The 16,466-nt window shown below is 42.8% G+C and overlaps 1 protein-coding gene across 1 annotated transcript in view; it reads left to right on the forward strand.

The window, feature by feature from the left end:
* Positions 1–16,466, forward strand: part of insrb (insulin receptor b) — a 78,971-nt gene that overhangs the window by 12,512 nt on the left and 49,993 nt on the right. Inside the window, exon 2 of the mRNA XM_042416493.1 lies at positions 10,874–11,422. Within this exon, the coding sequence (XP_042272427.1) occupies positions 10,874–11,422 (549 nt within the window). The remainder of the gene's footprint in view (positions 1–10,873; positions 11,423–16,466) is intronic.

Raw genomic sequence — 16,466 nt, forward strand, 5'->3', positions numbered from 1 at the left:
TGGTTCAAAGTCCTACAGCATGTCAATAAAAGTAATTCTCTAACAAGCAAATTAGAAACTTTTTCTCCAGACCGCAGCGCAAGTTTTGCAGGTTGAAACAATATCAAACAAAACAGTCAAGAAAATTCATCAAAATAAGCATTGAAATGTTGGCACAGAGCAGTCTGGTACTGAAATGGCCAATTATTGCACACTTAACTAAAACGTCTGTAAGCACGGCCTGCGACGAATGAATGTTAAATTAATTCATGTGACTCAAAAGTGGGACCGTTTAGTCACAAAAATAAATGCAGTTCTCTTAAACAGACATAATCTCTAATATACTTTCAAACTTTTTGTCGAATAAAAGCAGTGGATTGACTGCATGTGCACGCAATATGTTCTGGGAAAGAGGGAGAAAAAAACAAAGCATTTGAGTACAGACGTAAGCATCAGTTATGGCAAAACATTAAGCTCTGAAGCATTCAGGTCAGCCCTAGTTTTTTTTTTTTTTTAATGTCAATAAATAGTTGTTGACGTGTGTGCTTTGGCCTGCGTATACGCATCACGTGCTCTTTGCTGCCGTAACAATGTTTAACTGGTCATTAAGCGTCATGCTCTCGACTTGCTGAGCTTTGAAGAAAGAGAAGAAAACAGATACATAAGGACTAAAGGCTAAGAGTGAGAGGAGTGTGGCAGAGCTGATACTGTACCGTCGCTCCGTCTGAGAGAAAGCAAGCAGTGGACTGATGCCAGAGCTGAGTGAAAAGGGACAGAGAGATGAAGAGCTTGCACCTCGTTTATGAGCTCGCATCAAGCATTCCTAATTCACTTACAGTTTGGGGGGCCCATATTGAATCATGCCTTGCTGTTAAATGACAGCGTAATGAATGGAAGTCATTTTACAATACCGCCATGGCCACAGACCCTCCACTCCAGGGACCGGTCTGTCAGAGGCTAGGTAACAGCAAGTGATTTGTTGCCCGGGGGCCCTTTTGAATGTTAGCATGACGTCAGTATTCCATCCATGCCCATACCTAGCATGCTCGTGGATATCCTGTATGGAAAAACCAACAGAGGAGGGCAGCGATAGAAAATCTTTCGGAATCTGCAAGGAGTTTTTTTTTTTTTTTTGTGGAAAAACAAACAGCAGTGGGAGGGGATATTTGTCCATAATCAAAAACCCATGTTTGAATGTTTTATTGATAACATGCTCAGAATATCTACTGCTGCACGTGTAATGATATCAATTCATATAAGAAAGTGGCGTTAAAAGGGCAGAGAGTAATAAAAATCGATTTCTTGCAGAGATTCATAACATGTTTGTGCTTTGGTAAATGGACGGAGGCACTGAAGCTGTGGGTATAGGCCTCAGCAATGGAAAAGGTAGAGGGAGGGAGAGATACGGAAAGAGCGGCAGGATGTGTGTCTGCATGTTTGTGCAAATGCGTGTGTGTGTGTGTGTGTATATGTGAGGTTTTCCTGCAGCAGCCAGTGAGAGCTGGTGGTCTAACAGAGCAGACAAACGGGCCATTAAACTGACCTGGCCCCTCTGCTCTCCATCCCTCCAGCCTCCCCTCTGCTTCTCCCTCTTTTCCGTCTTGGTTTGTCAACTCTCCCGACGTCTGTTTGCTCCTGTACCACTTTGCTTTCTCCATCTCAAATTCTGCCCTGTTTTTTTTTCTTTCTTTCTTTCTTTCTTTCCCATCTCCTCTGCTTGTTAACGTGTCTCCTCACTCCTCTTTATAGTCTCCCCGGCTCACACACATATTCTCCTATACACACACACAAACACGCACGCACACACACACACACACACACACACACAGTTGGAGTCTCATTTCAAGGCAGTTAGAATCAAATTATTTCCTCCTGTCTGGGTGTTTTTCTTCATTTGCCTCAAATTTTGGATTCAGTCGTAGCTCGGAGTTGGCAGCCTCGCAGCAGTCCAGTCAAATCAATAGGATTTGCCATGCTTGGGATGAGCTCACTTGTCCATTCACCACACAGGCAATACTAAACCTCTAAACTGTTATAGCTGGAGGTTAAAACTACCAAGTGTCGAAAGAAAGTGTTAGCATGTTGAGCTACAGCTGTCCCAATCGCAACTCTTGGCTGTTTCCCCTCTCAATCTTTCTTTCTCTGTTTCAGTCGTGTTGCTGAGCGGCTAAAGTGCAATCTACAGTAGCGCAGTCAGTGTGTTTAGAACACTGGAAAGAAGCTTCATAGCCGCTATTCAAACGTAGAAGGTCGTAAGCAGGCAGGCAGACAGGTTTGGAAGAAGAAAGCAAGCCATAAGGGACGGAAGAAGCTGATTTGGCAAAGCCATCAGGCAGGCGTAGCTCGTCCAGCCCCATGTGTAGCTCTGGTTTGTGGGTCGGAGCGTTGGTGGGGCCGGGCCCTGCAGCTGCTGCCGTGCGGCTGCAAGTCAAGCAGGGCAACCGTGCCCCGACTGCCTCCCTCTCAGACCGAGGCTCACCACACCAAGACTGCGCTGCGCTTCACTCGCTAACGTGGGAAGATGAAAAGGAACATCAGATGTTTTTTGTATTACTCACTCTGCATATGAGTGTGTTGTGTGCGTGCGTGTTTGTGTCTGTGTGAGTCGTCTCCGTCCTGCACTATATCTTAAGCACAGTCCCGCCTGCAGTTGATTACCTGCTCCTGTTTCATAGTCTTCCGTCTGTTCCCAAATGTGTCGACTATGTCAGGAATGCTGCCCCCCCACAACATGCGATTTTATTTGTTTGGAGCACCACCTGGTTTAGCCGTTTTGTAAGGCGTGGCCAGAATTTTTGGGATTTTTTTTTTTTGGAGTCTGTGTGTTACTGGATGTACAAATATTTTCTAGACAGGGGACTTGTTGGTTTTTAAATGGAAATAAGCAGAAAAACTGAATTCTGCGTGTTTGTTGCTTACTTTACAAATTACATGTTGCTACATCCAACTAACAGCAGGCAGAGCTTTTTAGTCATATGGAGCATGGCATGTTTAATGCACTTGGCTTGCGTTTTTCATTCCTTTATGTGAGTTGGTAAAACACACCATGCCGCAGGAGTATATGAGGCATAGGGAAGGAGAAAGCGAAAAGGCTGGAAATGGAATGAGGAACTGGGCCATAAGGAAAAAAACCTCCAGATACAAAGACAATGACCATCTTATCTGCTATACATATGGACTGAATTCTTGGCCTTTGTTTGCTGCTGAAAAGACCCTCAGATTCTCAGTCATCTAGTATCAATCTTACATAAACAGTAAGTTGGACATGAGACATGTTTCACTGTCAAACTATACATGTCCACATAGTCGATATTTGGTGTTTGTATTGGTAGACATGGACTTCTGCTCTTGCTTTTTCTGCCCTCTTTTCCTCCACTTTGCTTCGTCCACCTCTCTTTTCCTCTCCCTCCCTCCCTCCCTCCTCGCAGCCTTGAGTTCAAGGTCAAACCAGGCTCTATGGAACAAGAAAATAGTGAGTCATTGTTTTTAAAAACAAGTGACAGTGACCCGGCACCTCGCCTGCCCCCATCACTTCTTTTTCTCTTCCTCATTCTTTCTCTATGTTTATATTTTGTCTCTTTGTCTCCCTCTGTCTGTATCTATCCTTTCGCCTCTCCCTCCCCTCCCCATCTCTTTTCTCCTCTCTCCTTTGCCAGTGCCGGAAGGTAGAGAGATGGAGGCGAGCCAAAGTCACCAGTGTGATCTGATTTAGGCCTCTCTCTTCTCTTGGCCAGCCATCTGACAGCGCAGGGCCTGCATGTTGCTCTTTTCTACCCGCTTCAATCTGCCACAGCCTGGCCCTGTGCCACAGCTGTAACGGGACCCAGCGTTGTATATAAATAGGCTAGGCCAGCTCCCTTTGCCATGCTCTTCAATGGGAGGCTGAAGCAATGGAGGAACAGGTGCTCCAACCCACCCACTCCTCTCTCTCACCTCTCTGTCTCCCTTCTCAAGCCCCTCCACCTTTAACTGATGTCCTCAAATGTGGAAGCACAGGTCATTCGTGATGCAAGTGATAGCTACGCTCGCTTGTTGTATCACTCGGTCATTGTCCCCTTTGACTGTTAACAGAAGGTTTTAAAACTGCCCCCCTCCTTTTTCTTTCCCGGGCTCACGTACTGTTATTTTGGTCCTCAACTCTCTTTGTTTTGGAGGTACAAGTTGGTACATGTTAATCAAAATGCCTCTCATGCAATTTCTCAGCATCATTTTTCACTGTAGAAGCCACAGCTTGGCAGTGGGCGCATAGGGAGCTGGCTTTACTTCTCAGGACTTTCCACAGCTATATTAACAAACAAATGCATTTTTCCACTGGCAGTCCACTTGGCACCGCAGCCGCATATTCTCTCTCCTGGGGTTTGTTCAGCAACTGCGCTGTTGACAAATCTATAATCAGCAGATCACCTCATCAGGGGCAACGTGCGCCTAAGCTGACAGGGAGGGGAAACTTCTCACAGTCCCGAGTTAGCTGCCACCTGGTTTCATGCTATACAGGTCTGGTTTCACGCTAAGCTAATGTGCAGCCGCCCTCTGCTACAGTGAAAGGCAGAGGCATGGCCGGTCCGTGGGCCACAGAGGGTTTCAACTCTTACCTTCTAAAACTGCCTCTGTGATCCACTTTCTCACTGCCAGCCAGCACCGGGCTAGCCAGCCAGCTACTGTTAGTTGATGCATATTAAATTCTCTGCAGGGAGCACAACTCTAAAAATAAAGAATCTGTCTGAAATTATAGCTACACTATGACAGAGGCTGCAGCTGAGGGTGCTCACTGAAAAAGTGGAGATGGCCCTTTCTGTCAGAGATAGCCATTACATTACATCGCTATGACCTCAGTTGCACTGATCAAGCTTAAGTAATTTTTGTGCTGTAATTACAGTGACTTTATGCAATGAGCTAATTCTGCTTCATGTCTGACCAGGGGAGACAGCAAAGATGGGACTGTGGTAGTTGATCACATGCTGTTAATACTTTTGGCATTTGACTGATGTCTTTAGTGTATCGTAGACTGAGTGCAAATTAGCAAGAAGTTTGGTCTTTAGTTCACACTCATTACAAACAGCCAATACTAATGATTTAGAGACATCTCGGCTAATATTCCTTTTGAACCAAGCAATAAATTGAAAGGGGGGAAAAAAGTAAAAGGAGAGATGTTAGACAGATGTTTTCTTTTTCTTCAAACACGCTGCATAAACTTCCATCTTACATTCGACAGACCCTCGATTTGCTGCGCAGTTAAATCTAAATCAGAATAATTTTTTTGCCCTCCCCTTGTCAGCACATAGCTGCCTCACACTGTGGCTGGATTGTGTCCTCAACGTAAAGGTTGAAGTAGAAATGTTGAAGTTTGTGTGAGCAACGGTAGCTGCTGCTATCTTGAAAACAGCAATTTATTCAGATAATGTTACAACGTGAATGTGTGAAAAGAGCTCATAGGTATTCACGCAATACACATAATCACAAATTATTATCAGGGAACTGACATTTCCAAGGATGCAGTTACACATACAGTATATTTAAACTTTTTAAAAAAAACCCAAAATATATACATTAAAATGTTGTAAGGGAATTTGTTAATCTCCCTTTGAAGACTTAAACTCGTTCACCTCGCTCCATCTCCAAAGCTTTTTCCTCTGCTGTTTCTGTTTGTCTGACACCCCCTATACCTCCCTCCCTCCTCCTCCTCCTCCTCTTCTCATTCCTGCTGCCAAATTAAGTGTCAAACAGACAGGGAAGGCGGGTGGATGGCCCACATTTCTCCTATAGAGGTCCACAGTATGGTACAGTACGTTCCAGTCTTTGCTCTGTTATTCCATTCTCTGTCCTGCTCCGATACAGACCTGGCCCCCTTTTTCCCCCCCAGGCTCATTAGCGGCTGATTGGGTTGTTATTGTAATTAAGAGCTCTTGTATAGCCAGTGAGAGCACCAAGCTGTCTGCTTATGGGTGGTCCTCAGTGGGAGGGTGGGCTATAGAGGGGTCACGGTCATTGTCCACCAAAACCCCCCCCACCCCACCCCACCCTACCTACACAATGTCTACCAGTTTTTTTCCAAATCAGATATGAAGCTCTATTGTGGTGATGTAAGTCAAATTGTAAATTAGAGCAGCAGTTCATTTGGTTTGTTTTGTAAACCATTTCCTTTTTTTTTTTTGATGATGATGAAAAGATGAAAAACTGTGCAGCAGGTGTCTCCCTCTTTCTTTACATTTGGCTGTTTCTCTGTCTCTTTGCCCCGTGTACGTCCCTCATATATCCAGGCTCAGTTTGTTGGATGTTTTTATATAGGTGAACATTGCTTATTGTTGTGTTTGTGGCCAGTAGGTAGCAAGCTCTCCCCCTCTTCAATCCTCCCCCCATGAGGCAGTTTGTGTGTGCATGTTGCCTGTCATGTAACAGTGGTCCATAGCGGCCTTCCATTCATGCATGTGATCACCAACCGTCCTGTAGGTCCCTTACGTCACTCTGCGTTCCTGCCTGGGCTCAGGTTACACTTTCACCCCCCTCACTCCCCTCCCATCATTTCTCTGACCCCCCCCCCCCCATCCCTTCTTTCCCCTCTTTGCCCACAACCCTCTTCCTTCTGACTCAATCCCCCCTCTCTCTTTTTGCTCTCGTCTCCTCGTTCACTCTCTTTGCCTCTCCTGTGTCCCCCTGCTCCTAAACCTGGGAGGGGAGAGGGAGGAGATGGCTCATTATTTTAAAGACACAGTGGCTCTCGCAGCCAACCCCCAACTACATAACAACCCTTCCTCCCCCCAACTCCTTTACTCTCCCTCCCTCTCCGTCCCTCTTCCCCATCTGCCCCCTGATGACCCCCCCACCCACCCCCCGACTCCTTCCTCCTCTCTCGTTCCTGTCAGTCGAAAACAAGACTCCATTTTGCAGAGGGAGCTCCCAGCAGCACCGTTTACTGCTTCCCCTCATGGCCCACTAACATTTCTTTGTGTCAATAAAGCTTCACCAACAGGAGACGTGACATATGTGCTTGATGGTTAGCATGCTGTGTGAGGAAAAAAAGACCTAATTTTCAGCATCATATTTCTTATCTGCAGTGAGAAAAATACATTTAAGTGAAAAGGTCATGTTTTTGTTCTCTTGGTTTGTCTTGAAGATCATTGTGGGCAGAGGTGAGTTGCACCCTGGCCCTGCTGATGTTGCGTAATGTAGTTTGTTATGTTGTTGTGTTGCACAATAGGTATCCGGTTAGCGCTGCAGGCTGACAGCGAGTGGGTGGCCTGTAGGCCTGTTTGATGTGTCCAGGAGATAAGGCAGGAGGGGCAGAGAGGTGTAAGGTTGCCGTTATCACTGAGAATAATACCAACTGCCACATAGGAGAAAAAGGAGTGTGTTTTTGTGTTTTGGTTTCTGTTACAGTATGTATCTAATATAGAGGGTGTGGCTTAGGTGAGCTGGTTGGGTAGTGTGAATGAGTTCCTGTTGTTTTGAACTATCTTTATCTGATGAGCTGTGTAACAACTAAATATGGATATAGTCTTTTTTTTATAAGTTGTTTTTGTTTTGGCTATAAAGCTGACTATGTGAAGATGTGTATGAGGAAATATGGATACATTTAAATACTTTATTTACATGTTGAAATGCTTTGACACACTTGGTCAGGTACACAGCCTGGTGTAACTCTTCTCACCTTGTCGGGTTGATGGGAGACGAAGGTCGAACGATGGACAGTAACTATCTGGTGTTCTTTTCTGCTTTACAGTGGATGATGGATATTTTCAATTTTCTCACAGAACAAGAAAAAGTGGGAAGTTGACAGCAGGAGCAACTTTTAATAGTAGGCTACTGGGATGCGCCTAAATTTCAATTTGACATTTTTTCAATTTGATACATTTTTTCAAGGTGACAACAACAGACATTTGCTCCATTACAGCAACCAGTTGGCACCTACTAAAATATGTGACCATTTGATATCTAAGTTTGACTTTTTGCAGTCTGGAAAAAATGTAACTCTGAATAGCTCAACCTTGATGCCAACATGCTGTTGTAGTAAACAACATGGTTTTATTTGACAGCGTAGTGATTACAGGCTTTACTGGCTGCTATCCATTATAAGGAGTCACTTAAACCATTCCACTGATGTGTTGCTGGTCAGAGTTTGTACCTAGGTTGTTGACATGTTTGTCTGGCTAAACATTAACAGAATGGGAAGTTAATAGGTAGCTTACACCTGGGAAATAACAACTCAATGGAACTATGCAGGTCACTGCAATAAGTTTGAACTTTTCTGTGTTTTTTAAGATGCATGTTGTAGTGTAATTTTTGACTTTGAATTTTTTTTTTTGTGCATAGTGGTGGTGGGGGTTGAGTGTAATAAATGGGGGAAAATAGGTGGCAAGCAGGGTTTCACTCCATTAAGATGCATGAAAGACACATATAGTGTGTGAGACTCAGAATGTGAAACCGCTTCTGTGTGAAGAGGCTCATTTTGCCCTACAGGCACAGGCTCACGTCCTTCTTTAGTGGTTTTTTTTTTGCCCTAAGATAATGATTGTTCTTACTAAAAAGAGCGTGTTTTCCTTTTATGAATGAGACTTGACAAATCACAAATATTTAAATTTGTGTGACAACCTCACAACCTTTAAACCATTTTCTTATAGTTGCAATTGTAATTCAGTACATGACAGAGAGAAGCAGCCTAATGTTTGTTTCTTGTAGTGGAAAGAAGTTTGAAATGATCCGTTAACGTATGGCATTTTAATATTCTCACATGTTGGTTATGGTCCATAACCATCTGTTTTAGGCCGTAATGGCTGTTAGTGTGGTTGTTACAGGACATACATGGTTAAGTCATGTGAACAAATTAGTATTTTATGTCTCCCCACTACCAGTGTGTTAATGAGAATGTTCACTGAATGGGAATGTGTGTCGACACTGTGTGTACATTTCTTTGTGTACATTTATGCAAATGGACCTTTCATTTTTAACACCATGTTCGAACATCACACGTCACATCAATATGTCAAGCAGTAAATTATGTCTTTTTCCACGTTAAACAGCACATCTATGAACACAACTGGTGCTGGTCAAATGCTTAAAACTGACACTTGTTTTAACAAGGTGTTGACAGACATGTCTGCTCTTTTTTTTTTTTGCCACACTCAAGAAAATTTGACATTTTCAACAACTCATTAGCAGAGCAAGAGTACATGAAAGCATAAATGTAAAGAGGTTTATCGAGTAGACACACATCCTGCTTGAATGATCATTTTCAGCTTTTCAAGACAATTCAAATAAGGAGTAAAGAAGGAAGTTAATAGTAACCAATCTGGGCTGCGTTTATGCTATATTTTCATACTTGTTTCTATCTTGATTTCTTGATTGCAGTTGTAAGAGAACAATATGCCTCAGACAAACCATTTCAGTAAATGTGCTAACTGATAATACACCCATCCTGTGACGGAGAGTCTCTGTTGTTTATTTGACAGCTTCTGGTTTTGATGTACTGCTTTAACAAAGCATCATGTGTGAACAGTGTTGGCACTCAATATGGAGGCCATGTGTAATGAAAACTAGAGGTGTCCTCTTGGTTCTTTGTAATCCTGTTTTTTTTAAAAGAAGAAAATAACTCTTTTGTTAGCTTTCTAGGATAACTGCAGCAGTAGAAATATTTTCCTTGTTACACCTGTCTTTTACATTTAAAACTGTGTATGGGTATCCTACCTCCTTCCCACTCAGTAATTTTCCTTTTAGCTGCTGTATAATACATTGGAAATGTGCATCTTGTTATTTGTAGCAAGCAACAGCAGCATGCCGTTTCCCTCTGTACATCTCCTTCAGTAACTATCCCCTAATGAATTCTCCACTCCTCTGATGTGTGTATGAGTGTGTGTGCGCACGCATTTGCTGGTCCAAATGTGGGCTTGTGTGTATGTGTGTGTGTGTGTGTGTGTGTGTGTGTGCCAGTGTGCAGCAGCTAAAGAGTATGAATGAGCATGGATAAGCATTTTGCTTCCAGGCTTCATTTCTGTTAACCCTTTCATGTCTGCTTCATTCAGATCAGACAGTGCCGTACAATAATTTCCTCTCTGGAGAAATAGCACTGGAGCCAATGAAAAGCGAGAGACTGAGTGTGTTAGAGAGAGAGAGAGAGAGAGAGAGGGAGGGAGGGAGGGAGGGAGCGCTTGCGGCCAGTCAGATTGTAGAGGGGACTTGAGTGAGGCTGCCTCATGGATGGATCTGCTCAACTTAATGCAAAACACTAGTGGTTTCATGGCTTAATTGGGAAAAAGAAGGATCTGTTGATGTTCAAATCCGCTTGTTTTAATACAGTTGCAACTCGAGGACGACTCTTTATGCCTGTTTTGCCGAAGTTGAGCTAATTGTAAGGAATGTCATGTCACTCGGTTTACACTGTGCTGGATTTTCTGCACAAGTTATTAATACTCAGCAGTGAATATATATACTGCATTTTATGTCCATCCTGTTTATATCAATGAGGGTAGATTACATATTAAAAACATCTGTGGGTATATAGCAATACAATTCAACAACGCCACAAACTACAGCCTCAAGAAATTACCATAAAGTTGAGCACCTCTCTAAAATGGGTTACATAAAAACTGAATGTTATAACCGTCATGAACATAGCAGTTATTTCAAGGCTCTTTTACTTATCTAATAAACTGGCAAATTAATGTTGACTGTGTTAATGTTTTTCGTTTTTTGTTTCCTTTCACTGGGAAGCTCCGTGATATAAATTATTTTTAAATTTATGAATGAAAATGCAGGGAAACACTCAAAATGTGTCCTAAGAAAACTATAGTAAGCCTTAATAAAATTATTGGATGATCAACAACAACAACAACAACAAAAAAAACACTGGTAACTTGTGTCTATATTTTTGTTTCTCACATTTCTGCTTATCTCTATCTTTCAGTTTGTCTGAGTAAAGACATCCGGAACAATGTGACCAACCTCCAGTCGTTGGAGAACTGCACCATCATTGAGGGCCACCTGAAGATTCTGCTCATGTTCAAGACCAAGACCGAAGACTTCCGGGGCCTCAGCTACCCCAAGCTGCGAGTGGTGACCGACTATGTGCTGCTGTTCAGGGTCTACGGCCTCGATACCCTCACCGATCTCTTCCCAAACCTTACGGTGATCCGCGGCAACAACCTCTTCTTCAACTACGCTCTTGTGATTTACGAGATGCTGCAGTTGAAGGAGGTGGGCCTTCACAGCCTCATGAACATCACCAGGGGCGCTGTGAGGATCGAGAAGAACCCAGACCTCTGCTACCTGGCTACTCTGGACTGGTCCAAGATCCTGGACTCAGTGGAAGACAATTACATCGTGGCCAATAAGAACGATGGGGAGTGCGGAGATGTGTGTCCAGGCACGGCCCAAGGTCAGACCATCTGTCCGCAGAACACTATCAACGGACACTTCAGGGGACGATGCTGGTCACAGAACTACTGCCAGAGAAGTAAGTGTACATGTGTGTGATTGATTCTTTAAACAAAGAGAAAAGACAGAATATTCACTGTATTCAGTCTTTTTCCTCACACTGTCCTGGTATAGCTATTAGAAAGTCAGTTTTTTTCTCTGGTGTTAAACCAGCCTCATACTCACCAAATTATTTAAAGAATCACATTTAGGTGTGAAGCAGAGGAAAAAGCTTCATGTTGTCAGACATGTTAGTATAACACCTTTCCAGAATCCATCACATGGCTCGTCGCAAAGTGATCCATTGAGACACACGATGAGAAAATGCACTGGAGATTTTTTTTTTTTTCCTCCCAGAAATCAATTGAGGCGACGGATGTTTTAATTTCAAATGGTTTATATAATGATTTCTATGATGTGGAGGGTTGCTCCTGATATCAGAAGCCAGGAGTCGTGGACACGCCACGCCCTCTGATTAGCATTCATTGACTGGAGCATTGTGGGCAAGCGATCTGTAATTAGAGGCTCGGGATCTGCTTGATGTGTGAAAAGACTCAACTGTATTATTGAGTCAGGGGAACTGCACACTCAAAGGTAGGCATTAGGGGAGGAAAATGCAATGAAAGAAAGCCGGTTAGAGCGAGAGAGTTGATGGACAGGGATAAACGGTATAGTACACATGTTTGTTAGAAATTGTATTTTCTCTCCTTTCGGTTAAAAAGGAACTGTGGGTTCGCTTGGTGCTGCCGCCAGCCAGCCTGCCAGTGTGTCGGCCAGTCAGTCAGTTAGTTTTTCCTCTCCTACCATAAACACAGAGAATGGCGTCTATTGTAAGACACACAGAGAGAATGCTTATTATTTTTTGAAGGCGATTATAGCTTGTGTTGTTTTTTTCTCTTCTGTCTCTGTGTCTGACAGAAAGGCTAGCATTCAAAGCCTAACGACCTTGGCCATGTTTATACTTGAACATCAACTGTTACAGCCCGCATATAATGTTGGCTCCTCGATTTTCTGCCAGGTCTCACTGTCGGGAAAGTAATACAGGAAATGGCCTTCTTTGTGTCTCCGTCTCCTACACACACACACACACACACTGAATGCCTTAGAGTTTTGACTTCAACAAGGTATACAACATTCAGTGTTGTTTTTTTTTTTTTTTTTTTAGCATTACAGAGAAGTAAAGCACTAAAGTTTGTGTTTTCCAGGACAGCAGATGTTGGACAACATTCTGAATACTAATGACGATCTTTAAACAAGTTTCTAATGACACCATTAAGAGCTCAAGGTTCAGATGTAAGACAGAGTTTGTGTGTGGCGCAAACAGCCCTGACCATTAAAAAAGTAAAAAAAAAAAAGAATGTCAACTGATGAACATAAGTGAGTTCACAGTACGTCAGACGACATCTGTGCATGCGTGTTCATGTCTCCTTCAGATAGGCCAGAAGAGCAGGTATGACGCTGTGCTCCGCATCATGTGACAGGCACCAGTGTAGTCAAGAGCAGGAGCCATTTCTAGAACATGATGCAATGGCTGTCTGCCCCTGCGGCGGGGGGGCCGGTGGCGGGGTGGGTGGGGGGGGGAGAACAGGGGGAGTGTGAGTGTGTGCGGGCTACACATGGGGATGATATGTGTGCACTTACTGTAAATGTTTGCAAGTGTTTGTGTGTGTTTGATATACAGTACCAGTCAAAAGTTTGGACACACTTTCTAATTCAAGTGAATGGGAAGGAGTGTCCAAACTTGGCCGGTGCTGTATGTGTACTTAAGTGCATGTTTCCCCGCTGGAGGTGAGAGCTACAGTTCCACATCGCCACAGACATGTTTCCAGCCTTCAGTCTCTCAACCTTTAAGCTAATGCTCTGATACGACTGCTTTTTTCAAATCAGTGCTATTCTAGCTTAGAACAACATACAAATATAAAACAAAAAGTAAAATTAGTGTAACAGTAGAAGCAGTAATAGCAACGTTATTAGTGAGCTTTGATACCACTTAATTAGGCAGCTTAATATTACGCAGGTGTAGCAGTGTATACATGGCATGTCACAGCACGGCAGGTCAACCTAGATGAGATGAAAGGATGCGAATATCAAGAAAGAGAAATGTTTTGTTTCCCTTGGGTGCTTGTGCAGGGATATACACTGGAACACGTGCTGGGTGGTGTCGTGAGGAAACTATAGGATCTTTAATTAGAGCTTCTGTGAATGAAAACTCAGTTTACAAACGTAGATGCACACATACACACATGTGCGTGTGCACACGCGGGCGCAGGGTGGGGGGAACATTAGATGGGGCATTAAAGTTTATGTGTGAGTGGAAACTGTGGGGTTGTTTTTGTTGTGTTTTTACAGGGTTCCTGTTGCCTTAGGTAAGAGCCAGGGGAGAGCCTGCATTCCTCTGATCTTACACATGCTCCTTACAAGCAGGAAAACCACTACGTGCGTGTGTGTGTGTGTGTGTGTACGTGCGTGTGTGAACCCAGAAATGTCATGTTTAACTGTGCAGGGCTCTTAAGTAACTTGTTGGCAATCAAAACAGCCTGGAGAGTGTAAGAGATGTGACATTCATTGCCCAGTTCTGTTTTCGCTGTTGTGTGTGTGTGTGTCTATGTGTGTGTGTGTCTGGTGTACATATGTATTTTGTGCGTATGTGTACTGTATATTTACAACTTTGTGCAGGTAGTTGTTTGGATGTGGAGGTCAGTCCAGTAGTAGGTTTGTCAAGTGCACTCAGGCAGCAATTTTCTCAGGTTTTACAAGCTGTCACAAGTCACTGTGGCTTTGTTACCTGATTGAATGTTGTTGGTTGCTTGTTTTCCCTCCAGACAACCGTAGCGAAGTGGCAGATTGCAGATTAGGGGTAGTAGTTTTTTTAATTTAGTTTATTTTTTATTTTTATTAGTTTATTTAACAGAGTTGGCTATATAGCTCATTTAAATCTGCAGTGTCTGGGCAGATATTAAAACAATTAAAAACAATACAATTAGCAAAACTTACAAACAGTACATCACATATAAAACATCATACAAAATGTACATTACACTCTCTATGTTAAACAGTTGGTTCCATACAATGGTTTATGATCAGTTTGTCTTGAGCCATGTTTCAAGTGTTGTTTTAAAAATACTGAAGCTTGTACATTCTCTGATTATGGGTGGGCATTAGGTTCCATTTATCTGCTGCTCTGACCGAAAATACTGATTGTCCGAAAGCAGTTTTCCTACACTTAGCTGAGCAGTCACCTCTGACTGATGTCTGGTCACCCTAGCATTGTTCCTGCAGAATGACACACATTGTTTAAGCTGTGGTGGCATAAGATCATGAATTAATTTATACATCAGGCACATATCTGCAAAACAAAGAAAACTGTCAAAGGTCAATAAATCATACTTTTGAATGATGGCACAATGATGGTAGCTCCTTGGTTTTTTATTAAGAATTTTCACAGATTGTTTGTAAAGAGTTTATAATGGTTTTAGCGTAGCCATTCTTGCCTGGGACCTAGTAATCGGCTTCACGGACAATGTGTGTTGCACTGTAGGGCGAGGTATCAGAAAATCCCAATTCGTGACACAGATGTAGATCAACAAATCAAAACATCTTCCAAAGCTTTACAAACCTGAAATCCTTCAACCATAAATTACAGTGTTCTGCATGGACTAAAACAGTTTAAATATCTTTTGAGCAGTGACCTCCTACATGTGGTTACATGTAGAGTTGTACCTACGTGTGCCAAGTTGTCATATCTGGGATCAGTGGGATTTATCGACCACTGGCACCTGCTGTAAATGAGACAGACAGGATGTGTAGGCATGTGGATACGACCTCCGCACCCACATGTTGCACATGATGCATCCAGGATGAGTAAACTTCACTTGGGTAGAACTGGGATGGCTGGTGAAGTCAGTTTATTCCCAGATAGCTTTTGCTGTTGCCGCTTTTGATTTTGAAGTGAATGCTTTTGATCCAAAATCTAATCTTAAAAAAAACAAAACAAAAAAAAAAACAACGTAACTCTTATGCACAGTAAATGGCCTTTTAACGTATATATGGAGAGACTTATATTGTCATAGAAACATGTAAAAGATGTTAAAATAATACTCATTTCTAAAGACAGTGGGTACATTTTTTTACAAAGAACCTTGAGAATAAATAAAAGGAAGCCAGAGGACTAAATTTATAGATGTGACAGCTGTATTTACAGATGAGAGAGAGATGGATTGTAGATGCATATACAGGCAGATTGTTAGAAGGAAAGCAAGCACACAAGACAGAGGACTGGATTTCCAAACGAAAGTACAGACAGAAATGAAGTGGGGGTAATATTCACAGATGAGAGAGAGCGAGAATGGGAGCAAATAGTCGATCTCCTGTTTAGATAAAGCTCTATCTGTTGCTGAGGTCTGGCACACTGTGTTCAGCCTCATAGACTCCAGCCTGCGCTATGCTTGCACAACTCACACACACGAAAACATACACACATGAGCAGGAGGAGAGAAAGCTTTTTCAGGTCAAAGTTCATTTCGCCTGTGCCTACGTGCTTTGTTGTTTGCTGCGATTGTTTTCAGGCACACAGCCACAACTTCACCTCCCAGTGACAAAAGCCATAGAGGGAAAACGCTCTCTCTCTCTCCATTACACAAACCGCTTTCAGAACGTCACTGTCAAATAGGTTACACCTGTACTGGCACGATTTAAATGGGTCAACGTGCGTCATCAGGCGTGGCTTTGTGACCCGCCTCCTGACCAGGCTTGAGCGCAGTTTGGACATTTCGCTGCTAGGATTTTTTTTTTTCGTGATTTGGACCTTTTGAAAGACATTAAATGAACTTCCCAGCTTTTGTAAAAAAAAGAGAGAGTATACAGGAGCAGGTGACCAACAGAGAAAACATGAGGACAAATGAAAATGCAACTTTATGGTAATTAAAGTATGTAATGTATGTAATACTTTGGATTTTAAAGGAACTGGAACTTAATTGTCTTGTATTAAATATCACGTCATATACGCTGAGTTAGTTATTGGTCACTGTGTTTATTCATCTTCTCCAAACGATTCAGTCCCTTAATTCAACTACACTTTTAGACAA

The sequence above is a fragment of the Thunnus maccoyii genome, chromosome 7 (genome assembly GCF_910596095.1).
Source record: "Thunnus maccoyii chromosome 7, fThuMac1.1, whole genome shotgun sequence".
Lineage (NCBI taxonomy): Eukaryota > Metazoa > Chordata > Actinopteri > Scombriformes > Scombridae > Thunnus > Thunnus maccoyii.